Raw genomic sequence first — 16,486 nt, forward strand, 5'->3', positions numbered from 1 at the left:
TTCTACTTTACCCCATGTACTTAAGATTTTTTCTAGAGGGTTCATGCGAAGACTATTTTTCTCACACTTTCCTAAACAAGACTTGTTTTATGAATTGGGCCCTTTCTGTTGCTAAGTGTTTGCATCTTAATGTTGAGTGATACAGGATATTACGTCCGAATATATATTCGTTGGCTTTACCCCCTCCATCTCAACCCTGCACACGTATGTTCACCTTAGCGTGCTTCCTCAGGAGATACTACACTAAAAGCGGATGCCATCGAACAGCCCTGCTGGGAAGCAGGTTATTTGGTAAAGGAGGGGATTGGCAGACAATGATGAGGCGATTTGACGTCAGACACAGACAGAACACATTATATATATTAACGGGAAGATGTACATGGCCCGCCGATTGACACATGCAAAACAAACTCAATTGAATCAGTCCCCATGAAATAAACGATTCTCAGTCTCTTCAGTTTACGCTCACGGGCAGGGTCGATGTCGCTGGGATGAAGCGGCTGTCGGCAGATGACGGGGAGGGCTTGTTTCTTCTGAAATACCAGGGGCGTGTCGGCACTCCCAACTCGTCCACAGTCTTTAAACTGCGAGACTCGAAGTGGCTCGCCGCAAAAGTCTCCGGAATATTTACGCCCAGCGGAGAGCTTCACCATCCCAATCCTTCATCCTGCTTCCACTATTAGCCCAGGCTGTCTTCCCTTCCTCGCCTTCCTCTTCTTGCTTACATCTTTTTTCCACGCGCTATTTTGAAATCGGCATGCGCCTCGTCTTCCTCACTTCTTTTGCAGCAGCGGCAGATGGCTCTACGAACAGCGCCTCCTCACATGCCCAAACAGAGTCGATGCTACCATCTCCAGTAGGTGTCGTAGACTACGTGGGATGTCAAGCTTCAACACAGATAACCACAAGCTCCGCATCGTACATTTACACGAAGGGTCACTACATATATATTTTAGTTGAATCGCTACAATGCAAAGCAATCAATAATAGCATCTGTTTATGTCACACATAGAAACTCAGACCTCGCCAAGTATTATGAATGTGCTACATGGCAGCTTTGAAACGACAACTGAACTCTTACGTGCAAGTGTCCTTTTGTGACAAGCATCCTCCTGTCCGGTGTTATCTTGCACTCAAAATTCGCCGTCTGTGCTTTGCGTTCCGGCCACGATCAAGTAGAGACCACGCGCAGCTCATCACAGTCGTTCTCGTCAGATCCATCGTTACAGTCTCTTTTTCCATTGCATCGTTGCTCACGGAGGATGCAGCCGCCATTTCTGCAACGAAATTCCTCTTCCGCGCACGTTCCTCCTTCACAGTCCTCTTCGTCAGAGCCATCGGGGCAGTCCCTTTCTTCGTCACAGCGAAACCTCATCCGCAGACAGGTGATGTTCCCGTTGTGAGGCCTGCAAGCGAACTGTTTTGGTGGACATCCCGTCGGTCCTTTCGGACAAATCGCCTCATCCTCATCCGAGCGGTCGGTGCAGTCGTGGTCAAGGTCGCACGTATGTCCATTCGGTATGCACTGACCGCTCTTGCAACGGAACTCAGTCGCTCTGCAGGTCGCACTCTCGCAGCCTTCTTCATCCGATCTATCTTTGCAGTCGCCATCTCCATCGCATCGGTGCTCACGCTGGATACAATCTCCATTCCCGCAAGTAAATTCTGCCTCCGTACATGTTCTCTTTACGCAGTCCCTCTCGTCTGAGCCATCGGGGCAGTCCTTATCTCCATCGCATCGCCACGTGATTGGGATATACTTGACATCTCCGTTCGGGAGACTGCAGCCAATCACGGCACGTCGGCAGGACGTCGTTATGTTTCGGCAATTGGCCGCCTCTTCATCCGAGCCATCTGTGCAGTCGTTATGACCGTCGCATACCCAGCAGTTTGGTACACAAGTGCCATCGGTGCAAGCAAACTCCTTATGAGAACAAGCCGTAATGTGCGTGCAGTTCGCTTCATCGGATCCGTCCGTACAATCACGATTACCGTCGCATCTATACCTGCGCCCCACACAAAAACCGTCGCCACACAGAAACTGTCTTTCGGTACAGGGAGCCGGGCAGTTAGTTTCGTCCGAGCGATCACTGCAGTCGCGATCTCCATCGCATCGCCACTCCCTTGGGATGCACGCGTTGGGCGTGAGGCACTGGAACTGGTGCACGGAACAAGGTTCGCGGTCATTCAGGGTTTCCGAGAGAGCGTAGGACTCAGCCCCAGCGACAACCGCGGCGAGAACTACCGCTCTGCCTAGGAGCCGCATGAAAACGTTGGCGCTCGAGCCGCTCATGCTGCCAGCAACTAGTTGCTGGACGTTGAATAAGTTGATTCGCAGGCTTCGCGCTCACGTATAAGAAGTCACTTGTACTGGGCTGAAATCGTACCTGAAGGTGGCTCGTTGGTACTTCGGATGGAGTTCAAGCTTCAGAGAAGAAGTTTGCGCCGACAAGGAAGGCGATCTGCAATACTCTACCCTAGCGAGGACTCTGTACAGTTGGTTGCCTGCTTGGTTGGAAACAAATAAGTGCCGCGATTCAGAAGGCTGAGACTTTTATGCCGTGGCCTTACTGCGCACTTGAGATGCAATAACAGGAAATTAATTATTTTTGTAGCTGGTACGACGGATGGGAGTAATGGCGACTTGTCGGCAGATAGCCCGCTGATTGGGGAATTGATGGCGGTACCGCACAGCGCTTTCTGGTCAATGGAAACACTTTGGAGCTGAGCAAGGCCGATAAGTGCTAATTGAGGGGCGGAGCTCGCGGTTCTCACTTGCATCCCATGCGCAGTTTCCACTCGTCTTTTTTTACAGATGCACTAAGGGCTCTTTAATTTTTACATGAATGCATTATTGCTAGAGGCTGGCCCATCTCCGGGATCTGTGCTTCACGCCGGAATGCACATTTCTTGAGTTTCGCTTAGCCTACAGAAAAGATTGTGTTTATTGGGCGCATCTGGCGGTCATGCAAGGCTGCTAATGGTGTCCCGTGGAAGTATTCCGCGGTAAAATTACTAAAACATTGTTTAAAAATTGCTGCGGCTTAGCTCAGCTAATTCTAGATATTAAAAGCGAAAGCTTGGCTTGCCCTGGTAAAGTATTGGTTTCTTTTATTTAACCTCTGATTTATCTGTAATTTACTATTCGTCCAAAGCCTGCATTTGGCTAAGGTTGTGGTCCGGTTCCGGCGTTTTCTGGGCCTAACGCACCGCCAGGCGATACCTGAGTGGTTTTCAGACGGCGGTTGCTGCGAACGGCTAAAAGCCTACAGGCGACCCACTCTGGCTCTCATTCATTGTTAAGGTGGTACGCACGCGACGAGTCACATGGTTAGGCGGGAACCAGCTTCAGAGAGCGCATACGCCACGCCATGAGCGGCGGCGGCGCGGCTAGCGTACGCGGCTGGCGGAAGAGCTCGGCCCGGCGATCCACGGGATGTTCTGCCAAGGGTACGGCGCAGCTGCAGTCACCCCGAAGGTCAAATTTACCGCGAAGGTGAAACCACTCGACAAGATTAGTAAAGCTTTGGTTTAAAATTACAAAATAATTGTATTAGGTGTCCTAATATAATAAGTCTGCCACCACTTTTACGTGTTGCAAATACCGAAAGGTGAACGACGATTTCCGTCCCCTAGCATTTTCTAAGGGCATCGCAATTTCGCCGTTTGAGAAGCTGTGCTTTGCGATCCATACGAGCGCTTTCGCATGGCTTCCATTGGTGTCCTACCCGTTACTCCAGTGCTCGCTCTTCCATCATGCAATGGAAGAATTGACAGCCATAGTGAATCCCACAGTGTTTGGTTGTTCGCTTGTTCGGCTGCGTTCTTCTGATGCGATCACCTGCGGTTTACTGGCGTGAAAACCCACCTCTCGCTATTGTTGAGTTTAAGATCACGCCATGGAATCCGTCGTGCTGTAGAACGCTTTCGAAAGAGCCGTTTTGCTATTACGAACTCCACATTCTGGCTTTATTGCTCAGTGGGCCGTGCTATCTGTTGCTTTAGCAACATAAGGTAAGCCAAAGGCTCAAAGCGCAGCGCCTCAGTGTTTTTTACAACCGTACGAAAAATTTGCGTATATCTGGTGGCGCCCAAGGACGCCGAACTTGACGTGGAAACTAACAACGGAAAAACTACGGCCAGGATGCAATTAGGCCGCGAGCTCCGGCGCTTTGTTACGCCCTCTACTCCCGAGACCCCTCTTCCTGCCATTTCCGGAAGCTTGGTTACACCGGAGGCGGAACTGCTTCATTTAAGCGCTCGCGAGGCGGCTATATATGGAATGGACGTTCCTTGTCTTAACCCTTCATAACAACTATTTTGTCAAGTGTGTGGCGAAGGTGTAAGAAGCTTTGACATGCGCAAGCTTCTTGACAACCATAACTAGGTGTCAGAAGTGGCGCACAATTATAGGCGGGAGGATGTCCCAAGTTCATTACACCCGCTGATTAAATTAAAATGCTGTCTGCCATAGGGCGTGTAACCAAATTCTCGCACGTTCCTTCCAAGAACAGTCAAGACGCGAGTTTGCAAATGTCACTTCAGCGTCTGTGAACTTTCCGGCAAAACTTTCAATTTCCCCAGTTGGTAAGAGCAAAATTGCCGGGATATACAGCAGTGAAATCGTTCCGACTATGTACCCAAGTCTGAAGTGAAACGTCTCAGAACACTCAATGTTTCTTCTTTAACGTTCGCATGTTAACAGCTTATTAGCAGAAATTCTTTTTGGTGCATTTACGCGCACAAGCATGCCCGATAAATAACAGTTAGGAATTTTTTTTACATAGACGCCCAGGGGGAATAACCATTGGAGGTTTTAGGGGGAATCAAAAAAAAAAAAAGTTCCTGCGATTTTGCAGCCGCCCCATTCCATAGGGGCGGCTGCAACAACAAACGACAAACGACAAACTTCTCATAAGACGAACAAATTTTCATGTTCCCTTCGAGTTCGCTCTAACGGGAGTTCATACACGTTTTTGAGAGCGGAAGCCTGGGCGCAGATGTAGGAGGATGTGACGTCACTCGGTATTGCTGGCCTTTTCTGATGCGTTTCTCACCGTTGCCTCCAATGGACCGGGGCGCATATCGGCGAGCTCCGTAGCGACTTTATGACCTAATTGTAAAATTAGTTTGTAAAAGAGCATGCGCACTTATTGGACGACTAGATATTGTGTGACAACCTCCAGAGACAAGTTAGTCCCGAAAAATGGCCCATAAAGCTTCCAAAGCGCTGTTCTGACTGGCGCCCTTAGCCAAGAGCTCCTGTTCACGTGTTCAGCGCGTGATCAGCACGTCCTGACGCTCAATCATCATCGACTTTCGTTCGTGTTTCTCAAAGATAAGCGGATGTCGCTCAGGAGGTGGTGGATGGTCCATGTTCGAAGGCTGGGGAGATGCTCACTCCTATGAAGTTTTTCTGCAATCCTCTCTGCAGTAGTGGGTGCTCGTTGCGCCGGAAGAGATCGTGCACAATGTTTCTCAGCGGGCACAAAGTGAAGCCACCATACTTCACAGTGCGGCGTCTGCGGTTATCACTTCCGGGCTTTTCCCGCGAAGGTGTTGTCAGCTTCCGGCCCGTCGCCGTCGCTTTGAATTTGACTTCCTAAATCTTCTGGAAACTGACACCGGTGTCCTCACTTGTCGTGTGGCACGTTTCTGTCGAGGCAATGTGCGGGTGCGCCTCTCGCACCTTTGTGTAGGCGTTCAAAACTGTATGCTGAACGTGGCGGCAAAGAACAATGTCACTGGATTTCTTCGTGTACAGATCCTTCGGCGTTGATTGGCTCTTCGGGTGACGTGAAATCGCCTGAGACCGCCAACGCTACGAAGAATCTGGAGCCGAAGAAACAGTAACAAATGCGGCTGCAGGTGGAACTGCGTAGTCATGCTCCGCTGGAAACACGACCTCAAAGGAGACGTCCATGTCGGAGAATGAGATGGGGGAAAATGTCCGGACAAAAGTATCATGTGTGAAGCAAATATGACACAATACGCTAATACTTCGCAATTTCAAAGCTAGTAAATAATGCATATGTGTGCAAAATACAACACGTAAGCCATAAAAACCAAACTGAACCTTGTTCTTTTTTCTTAATAAGGTTCTGTTTTTCAAGTTTTAGACAGAATAGAAACAACAGGAAATCTGTTATTTCCAAACTTCAGGGATGGATGCGAATGAAGGATTGCTTTCTTTTGATTGCGGGCTCAGAGGGGCTTATGACCTCGGCGGCCCCCATAGATTGCTCCCGGACCACCGGAAGTAGAATGGAATTGATTGATTGTAAGGCTTAACGCGACGACGCTGCACAGGCGATCAAGCGCGCCGCACTGGAGGGCTACGGATTAACTTGCACCCCCTGGAAATATTTAACGTGCGCCCATATCTCGAACACACAGGGGGATTTTGCTTTTCGCCTCCATCAGAAAAGTGGCCGCCGCTGCAGGGACAGTGCAATTGAGGGAGGCTGGTAAGGGGCTGAGCGAGGCACCGAGGTTAATGTCCCTCCTTGCTTCCTTTACGCACTTTCCGCTCGATTCGTTTCGCTCGTACCAAAGAGCATTCGCTGTTTCTATAAATGGATCAATGCTCATTGCTGACCACGGGAAGTGAAATGGGCATACGAGTGCAAGCCTTCTTTGTGGTCTGTGCAGAATTATAAATTCACATTTCTTCAGTTTCATGGAAACAAGAGAAATTACTGGTGTTATGGGGACGTACGTTTGAAGGACTGCGGCAAACAGGCCAGCCCTATGGAGATGGTTGCGGCTTACTCTGGCGAAGGGGACAACCCAGTTCGCACACGAGGTGTAGCTCATTTGCATCTGTTGAGTTGCGGGATAATATCGTGACACTATGGCCAGTTTCGCAAATGGAAGGCCCTGTCACAACCGAGATAGCCACAAAGCAGCCCTGGAATGCAGTAGAGAAAGAAAAATTTTGTTGTATTTCAGGCGAGACTTAGTATGGGTGGTTGAATTGTGGAAGGGCGGTTCTGTGGCGGGTATTGTTGTAATCCCCACAGTGCGGGCATTGGGTGGTGGGAAAGATCAGTGTAGCCTAGAAGTTATTTTGAGATAGAAGAACGCGCCCATGGACTCCGTACAGATGGTTACCCAGTGAAGCTGGAACGTGCGCCGCTGTTTACCCGTGCTTTATTGATCCTGGTTCATTAAAGCCTTTTTCATTGTACGTTGCGTGTTCGTTGTAATTTGTTTCCTTCCCGTTTCTGCTGGAGGCATCGCTGATAATAAACTGCCTACTCCTCGCAAGTAAGTGTGACCCGTGGCTTACCGATTTCGAAGGAACGTGCAACTGGTGGTGATGGAAAAATTTATTGAGCTGTTCTCCGTGAGAGTGGTCCCGCAGTCCAGAGAACCTTGAGACCGGCGTTTGCCATTGCCTCGTTGACGCTGGTGCGCCAACATCGCCGTTCGCTTCTGTCCGCCGCTACTGCTTCACGCAGATGCTACCTGCGCGCGTGCTCCGGTGCGAGAGACAACTCCAGCCACAATATATCCCCTTCTTATTCTCCTCCAACCTATTTTTTTTCCACGCATGCATATCGGAGGCTGCGGGGGTGTTTTCTGCGTGCACCGGACCGGCAAATTTTTGTTTCGGCGATACATATCCTAAGACCTGGTTGAAGTTCTGGCCACACAGTAGGAATAACAGGACATTTGTGGAATGTATCCTCGGTATTCAATGGCGTGGAATGCATGCAGGCAACCAAGTGTGCGCCGCCATATCTGTGGCCAAGCGTCTGTTGCTAGGCGACGTTGTGCGCATGGCCCGCAGATCAGGCACCCCTCTTCTCCTCCATGCAACCGTGTGAGTAAAGTGAACTAGAATACTAGAATACCCGAGTATTCTAGTTCACTCTAGTGTGAGTGCGCCCGTGGCCTCCGAGATCGGCTGCCGGCGGCGGCCACGGAGGCCATGGCGGAGGCCATGGTGCGCCGTCATTCGTTATGTCGGGCTCCGCGGGATGGCGGCACTTGTCCGTGCTAAGCACGACTGTGAAACACATGACTGTGTTTCACGTTACGAGCTCTTCGCCGAACACAAAGTATTGCGTCGAGTTCACTGTGAGTGCGATTAATAACATCTCTGTTGGGGCCAGAGTTTAGAATCGAATTGGAACGGAGGAGATGACACACGCCGGTGTCTTTTTTTTTTTCTTCGGCATGCGGCCGCAGTGGCCCAGGCTGCACCGTGTCCGTGGCGGCCATGTCTGTGGCCATTCTAGTGTTGCCAAGCGAAGAAATTGACCGCTAAACTTTTCAACGAATACCGTCTATACACATGCTTCAGTGCTCGACAAAAAGAATTGCAGCTCTAGGGCAAGCGAATCTTGCACAACAGTGTGCAAGTACCCAGTGTGCATTATAAGGCACACTGGGAGTCGACACATACGAATGCAACAACACTTATGTACAGCGGAATTCTACTACTGCTTCTGCAAAGCGCTCGTATTTGGTGTTGAACTGTTTGCAGCAGTTTCCGGTGGTTGTAACGCACAGAAAAATATTACACGGTGTGCACCGAAACTTTGTTCGCTGAGAACATCCTGGATTTCTGCACCTCCAAGAGAATGCCTGGTTCACAAGTTCTGGCATGTGGCATCCATTGAGACCGATCTCTGGCATCCATTGAGTTGTGGCATTCATTGAGACCGAGCGTGCATTATAATGCACACTTCAAGACGACAGCTTGTGATAACAAAAATACAGACATTGGAAGTTACATGCCCTGCGACATTACTCTTGTTCCCTTCGTAGGTATAGGAAACTGTATTTTGAAAATATTACGCGACAAGTATTGCGTAAGTTGCAACTAACTGGGACGCCTCGAAGAAAAAGCTGAAGTCGAGAAAGGCGCCATTTTTAAAAGGGCAGAACGCCCCTTCCTCTGCAGTGCGATTCCTGTATTTGTGACCAGATGGCAGCACATTATGGGGGTTGCAATCTTACGTGCATTGTTTCCAGCACGCGTGGTGTGAAATTCAAATCCGACGTAAAAGCAAAAGTGCATTTTAATGCACGCGGGGTTTGAAGAGGATATAAATCTTCGCTTTAAGAATTCAGGGAAGGTATACTTGAACGGGATGAATCATATGGTGGGTCGAGAAATTCTGTTAAGTCCATGGCCTGGACCTGCTCATCAAAATGAGGTAGTCCGTGCCTTGAATGTATATTGTTACGCGGCGGGGATACTGTATTTACAAGACAAGAGGCTGGGCCCCGCTAGCACACACAAAGGAAATCGCAACAACACCACCTTATCCTCTTCTTCTAACGGAATTCGTCGCAGAATCTTCTTTTGTGTATATCGCGTCAAATCCCCCCATACCACACAGCTTATTAGTCTACCTTTCCGGTGCTGATTGATTTATTCTAGAGTTTAATGAGCCGACGCAACGCAGGCGATGCGCCGCGCTGTAGTACAGGACTCCGGATTAATTTTGGCCACCTGCAAGGGATCTTTAACGTGCGACGATATCTCGTACACACGCGCGGTTTTGCTTTTCGCCTCCATCAGAAAAGCGGCCGCCGCGGACGGGAACAGTATAGGCGTTTCCTAGTCAACAGAGGCAAGTAGGGTTCCTGTATATCGCTAGCGCAAGATTTGAGCGTCTGATTGCCACATGCTGCGGGTTCGAGTTCGGTAGAAAGCCCTCTTTCAGTGCTGCGCACAGCCAGTTCTACTCAACTGGGCATCAGCGGTTGTGGAAGCGGCGGCAGCGGCGGCCGCTCATCTGATAAGTGGTCCAGTATCGTGCGCCAGTTTTTGCCGGCCGCTCCTCGCCACTCCTCCTCGCCGCTGCCACTGGCGCGGCGGCCCAGCGGCAGCTTTTTCACGCGAGAAGGGTGGCTTTCCCGCACGATCTGGAACTCAAGATGGCGGATGGACGCGCAACTCTGCTCCCCTAAGGGAGCTTTATACAGGAACTCTAGAGGCAAGTGATGGATGGCGCCATCTGGGGGATGTTTGAAGCTATGTCCACGTGCATGTGGCCCTCAATTTAATCGCTCTGAACCGCTTGGTCTCGTAGTGTAGTAGTTCCACTCCCTTGAAGCGAGCATCCTAATCAAGATTCAAATTGCGTTATCATTTTTTTTTTCGTTTTCAAGGGTGTGTCATATTTGAATATCAACATTTGTTATCACGCATATTATCTAGTTACGACATCCTTATGCATTATAAATGGGATTTCGCGTATTTTCGTTGCATTTTGGTCAGTTTCAGCTACTGCTTCTTGTACGTTATTGCGGGTTTTCCCCTTGTAGGTCGGTTTCGGCTATTTCTGTTGAATATTTCTCTACACCGTGGTTTTCAACCATTGAATGTCGGTTTTGGCTGTTATTTATTTCAGTTCGGGTGGTTTTGTATGCTTTAGGTGCGTTTATGCTGTGACATTACCCGCATAAGCAAGCTCAGGTGACGGCTGGCTGTACTGACTTGTGAACGCATATACGCGACCGGAAAACGAACCCGCGTCCTCGTGCTCAGCAGCACAGGACGTTTTCGGTGCCTCGTGTCATTATCCTCCGGCGGAACGACAGCCGTCCGCGCGCTATGGGGTTACGGCTTCCGGCCGAAACTAGGTTTTACTCGTAACGTTCTACATAGTTACGTAGGTGAGGCTTATTACAGCGACGTCAATATTGCTAATATTTTTGATATTGTTAACGGTTAGTATTGCCGATGGGTTATTGTAAACAGTTAATATTATTGCCTCGTAATAAGTTGAACTGACAGTGTAATCCTTTCACCGCGAATCCGTGAAAACGGACACAGGAGGACATTTACGGACACCATCTAGATCTCAGGAACTTTGTCGAGAACATGTGATTGCTTTAACCGCATCTATGCCCCCCCCCCCCCCCCCGCCCCATTTTGTGAAATGGAGTAGACGGGGGCATGTTGGCTTCCCACTTCTCCACTGAATAAAGCAGCTAACCTACCTACAATATGCAGCCCGAAAATGTGTGTCCTATATAAGAAACATCTTTCGCCCACCATCGCCATTGTTATGCGGAGACTCAGCAAACAGCGGGGCTGGTAATCTTCAATTACTTTAAATTCGCCTTTTATATAACTTTAACTACTCATTTTCTATATCTTCTGTATCGAACGCACGCTGTCTCCCTCCACCAGGAGAAGAACTGCACGTCAGACCTTACATCATATTGCCGCGAACCATGTATTGGTTTGTTTAATTATTGTTTGTTTACTGCCCAGCCACGCTCAGCTCTGTTATCTGTGTCTCAAGCGAAGTGCGTCTTCCATTCTTTATTTTTATGCCGCACGGGGTATCTCATTCAGATAAGCAGACTGTTTCGCCTTAACGTCACTAGCCCAGAATAATCTTGTTTGATCTACAATGTTCTGGATGTAAATCGACGGTTGCAGCAACACTCGCGCCGAAAGATAAAAGCCTGCAGAGCAGACGCCATTGCATTCGAATCGCCGACACCAGTTTACGCACGTCACTTTGTTGATAGCTGTATCGCTGCCTTGTATTCTTTGAGTTGTTAGGCGAGCACAAGTTCGCTCCAATAAACTTGTTTTCCTTCAAGACAACTGCGTCGTCTTCGACTTCGTGACAATATCTAGGTGCAACCGATACCCGACGCGCGCATCCCTAACCGAACAACTGCGCCACGCCGCGCACTCCCCAGAGTGGCTCCTCGGCTCCTTGCCTACTCGTCACTTCCCCTCACACTTATTGGCTTACCATTTTTCTTACCACTTTGGTGCGCCGAGTTTTGAGCGACGCCCGGCACGGCTGGAACTTAAGCGTAAAGAGCTCCGCTGATAAAAGGGAACGTCAGCCAATTAAACATATCAGCAAAGTACCCGAATGTGCAGCTAAGGCTATAAGGTGTACACTAGTTTGAGTGTTTGTACCGCCCTTTCTGGTGCGTCCAGGAACGCGAAGGCTAGGACCCTGTGATACGCGTTCTGCACCAGGTACATAGAGTTGATTTCCACCTGTCTCTACCCGCCCAGTTCACCGCCACATTGTGTTCGGAACAAGTTCTTTCTAGTATTCCTGTTGGCTTCCTTGGTTGAAAACACAGTGACAAGGACTACACCAGTCTACCGCGTTCAAAATGGTATTCTACAGCACCCTGAAAAGAAGAGGAGGAGGTAGCCTTTATTGTGGGAGGAAGACTCTACATAAAGTGGGGGAAGGGGAAGTAGAAGGTGGGGGGTTTGAAGAGAAGGGAAATTTTAACAAAGACAGGAGTTTATAGAAGTTTATATAAGTCTATTGAAGTTTATAAAAAGTTTTCTTCTACGTTTTTCTTCTAATTGTTTCACTGTTAGTATTAAAAGTGAAAGTCACTTATATCTTAAAAAAATTCATGACGTGTCAGAATTGATGATGCTAATGATAAAATACTAAAAAACATCGAACATATAAGCAACTTGTTTTTGACTCCTTTTGAACAATCTGTTAACGCTAGATTGCTTCGCTATGACTGGTGAAGTGATAAGGTCATTTCAATCTTCAAAAAAGAAAATAGCTTCGCTCCTGATTGTTACCGTTTCATTTCTGTGACTCCGATGTGTTCAAAATTCATGGAGTCATTTAATATTCTCGTATCGCTTAATTTTTGATCCCTGAAATCCATTCAGTAGCGCCGTCTTCGAGGCTATTCCTACAACTCTCCCCTTGCCCTTTTCCTTAAGGATGGACATCTATGCTTAGACCTCCTGCATTCATACTGTGCAGTTTTTTGATATGTAAAGAGCGTTTGATTAAGTTTCACATAATATGTTCGCGTTCTTCCAAGATTCCGGTACACTTGCGGTCATTAGGCATTGCGTATACAGGTTTGCCAGCTTTTCAAATGCAATTTCTCCGCCATCCTTCAAGAGGTCTGCTGTTGTCTGATCCTCACCACGTGCTTTGCCCCCTTTCATTTCTTTCAAAGCCTTCCTTACTTCTTCGGTCGTTACTGGTTGGATGTCTATCTCCTCTGAACTACTTTCTCGTTCGGTTTTATCCTGGATGTCCCGGCTACTGTACAGATCACTAGAGAACTCCTCGGCTACGGTGATTATTTTATCCCTATTTGTGATGGCATTGCCTTGCTTGTCTTTAAGTGCATACATCTGATTTTTTCCCTCGCAAAGACGGCTCTGCGCTGCTTTCAGGCTGGCCTCGCGTTGCCTCGCGGCTTACTAAATATGCAGGGTCCTTTTTTTAGCAAAGCGAGTGCTCGCACGCGGCCATGTTTTGCAGTTGTACTTTCCGCAAACTGAATTGTGTCCCGCTGCCCAACGACACTCTCGGAGGGCGGCAGGACACACCAGCTTGCCGGCGAAGTTGTCAACACTTACACGCATGTTTGCAGCTTACATTGTTCATCCCCGAAATTATAACTCTTCATCCCCAAAAAGCAGCTTTAACGACACCGCGATGAGCCCAACAAAACAGCATGCAGAGGTACTTGATTAAGCACAACTATCACTCAAGATATAAGGTCTTACCATACAAACCAGAGCCAGGAACAACATTGCCATACTCCAACTCTGGAATGTGTCTGATAAACTCGTACACATGACCACGCGGGTCACTAGACGACATCGAGAAATACGTAAAAAGTACACAATTACAATATTTTAAGATTTTGTCATATCTCGCCTCAACTATGTCGCACCATACATTTCTTTAACCAAATATTACATTGAAACACACAGCCATGTCATTTGCAAAGCCTTTAAATAGGCCCTCGAGCTCCTCATGAGTACCTCGACATTCAGCTTTTCTGAAATGGTATCCACAATACCATTCAAAAACTCATTGAAGGAAGTGTCGCAAGTAAATAATGCCTCCGGTTCACCCATGTTTGAGCTGATTATTATGTTATTCAATATATGAACTGGACCTGTGCATGGCAAACGTACCTAGCCCATCTGTCCCACCATTGGCGTAAGAATATTTTAGTGAAGGGTCAACTTAATTTCCCGGGGTCGGGCAGTGCTTATTGCACGCGATTTTCCAGTCTGGGAAGGTTCCACCCGCCCTTGTAAATGTTTGGTTGCAACAAACGCTATTCAACACCAACCCCTCCCGACGAAACAAACCCCGACGTCGATCCCCAGCACGGGACCACCTTCAGATGAGCCCGCGAATGCTTATGCGGTAATCGCTCCAGCGTGTCTTACCCTAGCTGCACCAACAACTAAACGATGGTTGTAGGGGCATCGAGAAGCCATTTTATTGCATGTGCATTCACCCAGACGGCACAGCTCGAGACAGTGAAGAAATCGACATTGCCTTAGCTCTAATTGAATCCTTCAGCAAAGTAGTAATGACTTTGTTGTCTTCGAGAAAAGTCCTAATCACTTTGTTGTTGTCAATGTCGTAATAACTGTTGTCAACAAAGTCTTCAGCAGCCTGTTGCAGTTTCGTGCCAAGGAAGGGGGTCCCAACGACACTCCGAGTACTTCAACACTATCATACAAGTCATGGAGTGGTCACTGTGTGGGCACCTGCCCGTGTACCTGTAAGGGGCAACAACTTCGCCCATCACCAGGCTCGCCAACCGGCCCACCGAGCTTCTTTGGTCACTGCAGATCCGGCACTACTCTTCACGTATCAAAAGGTTACAAAAATTAACCGGAAACTAGAAAAATATTCCATAGCCGTTATCCAACCCCCCGAAAAAATCAGGAAATCACACTCCAACAATTACAGCCAGCCAGGCACGTAAGTACACTCAATACAAAGGCATTTATTTCTCCCAGAGAGTACACTGCTCAGTGCAAATACTCTATGCAGTTAGGTATGCGATACTGTATGCCATTATGCAATATGCAAAACACAGGGATTTCCGCAATTTCGACTCCGTTACAATGCTTTCTTCTCTCTCCTCGGTTCCATTTAAACAGTATCTATAATCATCGCCCTCCAGGTTATCGGAGCAAGCACCTTCCACTACATCCATAAATCTTGCTTTTTATAACATGCCTTAAGTGGTGTCCGTTGTCATGCTCTAACAAATGGACGCATCTTCATCCGAGCCATCGGCACAGTCACGATCACCGTCGCATTTCCACTTACGATTTATACACGCGCCACTTTTGCAAGCGAACTGAGCTTCCGTGCACGTAAGATTCTGGCAATTACGTTCGTCTGAGCCGCCAAGGCAATCCTCTTTTCCATCGCATAGCCAATTCATTGGGGCACAGAAGCTGTAATCATTATGTAGCTGGCAGGCAAACGTCTTTGAAGCGCAGTTCAACCTATTGTTCAGGCAAACAGCCGCAACTTCATCCGAGCCACCGGCGCATTCACGTTCACCGTCGCATATCCAGTTGCGCGGTATGCAATTTCCACTCTTGCAAGCAAACTCGCCTTCCGTGCACGTAAGATTATCGCAGTTACCTTCGTCTGAACCGCCAACGCAATCCCTTTTTCCATCGCATAGCCAGCTTATGGGGGCACATATGCCAAAATCATTATGCAGCAGGCAGAAAAACGTTTTTGAAGGGCATTTGGTGGTGCTATTCTGGCACATAACCGCGTTTTCATCCGAGCCATCCGTGCAGTCGCGGTCACCGTTGCATCGGCGTGCCGTTGGGATGCACTCGTTGGACGTCGCGCACTCGAACTGGCCCGCCGAACAGAAATTCCGCGAACTTCCAGTCCCCAGCCATGCAGAGGCCGACGCAGCATGGATGACCACCGCCAGAACGACCGCCACGCCTAAGGGCCGCCAGAAGGAGCTCGAACAGTTCATGTTTTTCAGCGAACAACTGCACCATGTTTGATAACTTGATCAGGAGGCTTTCCACTCACGTTCGAGGGCTCACTTGCTTCGAGAGCTGCCGTGCTTCCAGCCTTGGACCAGAGTTTAGCGTGCACGTGTCTCCACGGGTATGGCCCGCGGAATGCCGAGGATCAGAAGGATGAAGCTTTTATGCCCTCACCCCCACCAAGCAGGGAATCGAAACAACAGGAAATTCGTTATTTTTGTAGCCGGCTTGACGGATGGGATGATAGAGCGTTTTCTTGAGAACTCCGCTAAGGAGACGCGTAATGGGTCACGGGAAATATGGTGGACCAGAGCAAGGCCACGTGTACGACCGGGTTGTAAGCACATTGCTCCCGTGCCGCAGGAGAGACCAATGAACTCAGCAATGCCGATAATCCTGTTATCGAGGCACAGAGGATGAAGTCCTCGCTTGCTTCCTTTGCCCACTTTCTGCTCCAGTGTTTTCACTCGCGCTAAAGGTCATTAACTCTCTCAACAATTACGCGAACACTCGTTGCGGCCCACGGGAAGTGGAATGAGCAGAGAGATGCGTGCAAGCCTTTTCTGCGGTCCGCGCTTCAGTTATAATAGACATATCTTCACTTTAGTATGAGCAGAAAAATTACAATTATTGCGCATGTTTGAATGACTGCAACAGACAGGTCGCACGCATCTCACATCTCCACCCATGGAGATGTGGGTCGTCCTTCCC

The 16,486-nt window shown here is 48.6% G+C and overlaps 1 protein-coding gene across 1 annotated transcript; it reads right to left on the bottom strand.

Moving 5' to 3' along the window:
• Positions 1-336: 336 nt before the first annotated feature.
• LOC144158782 (uncharacterized) lies at positions 337-2,531 on the bottom strand. The gene has a single exon (XM_077689919.1). It carries the CDS (start codon positions 2,291-2,293, stop codon positions 1,172-1,174), a length of 1,122 nt encoding a protein of 373 aa, XP_077546045.1. The 5' UTR covers positions 2,294-2,531; the 3' UTR covers positions 337-1,171.
• Positions 2,532-16,486: the final 13,955 nt, after the last annotated feature.

Source organism: Haemaphysalis longicornis, unplaced genomic scaffold (assembly GCF_048455015.1).
Source record: "Haemaphysalis longicornis isolate Haplotype H1 unplaced genomic scaffold, Haemaphysalis longicornis Haplotype H1 scaffold_10, whole genome shotgun sequence".
NCBI classification, from domain to species: domain Eukaryota; kingdom Metazoa; phylum Arthropoda; class Arachnida; order Ixodida; family Ixodidae; genus Haemaphysalis; species Haemaphysalis longicornis.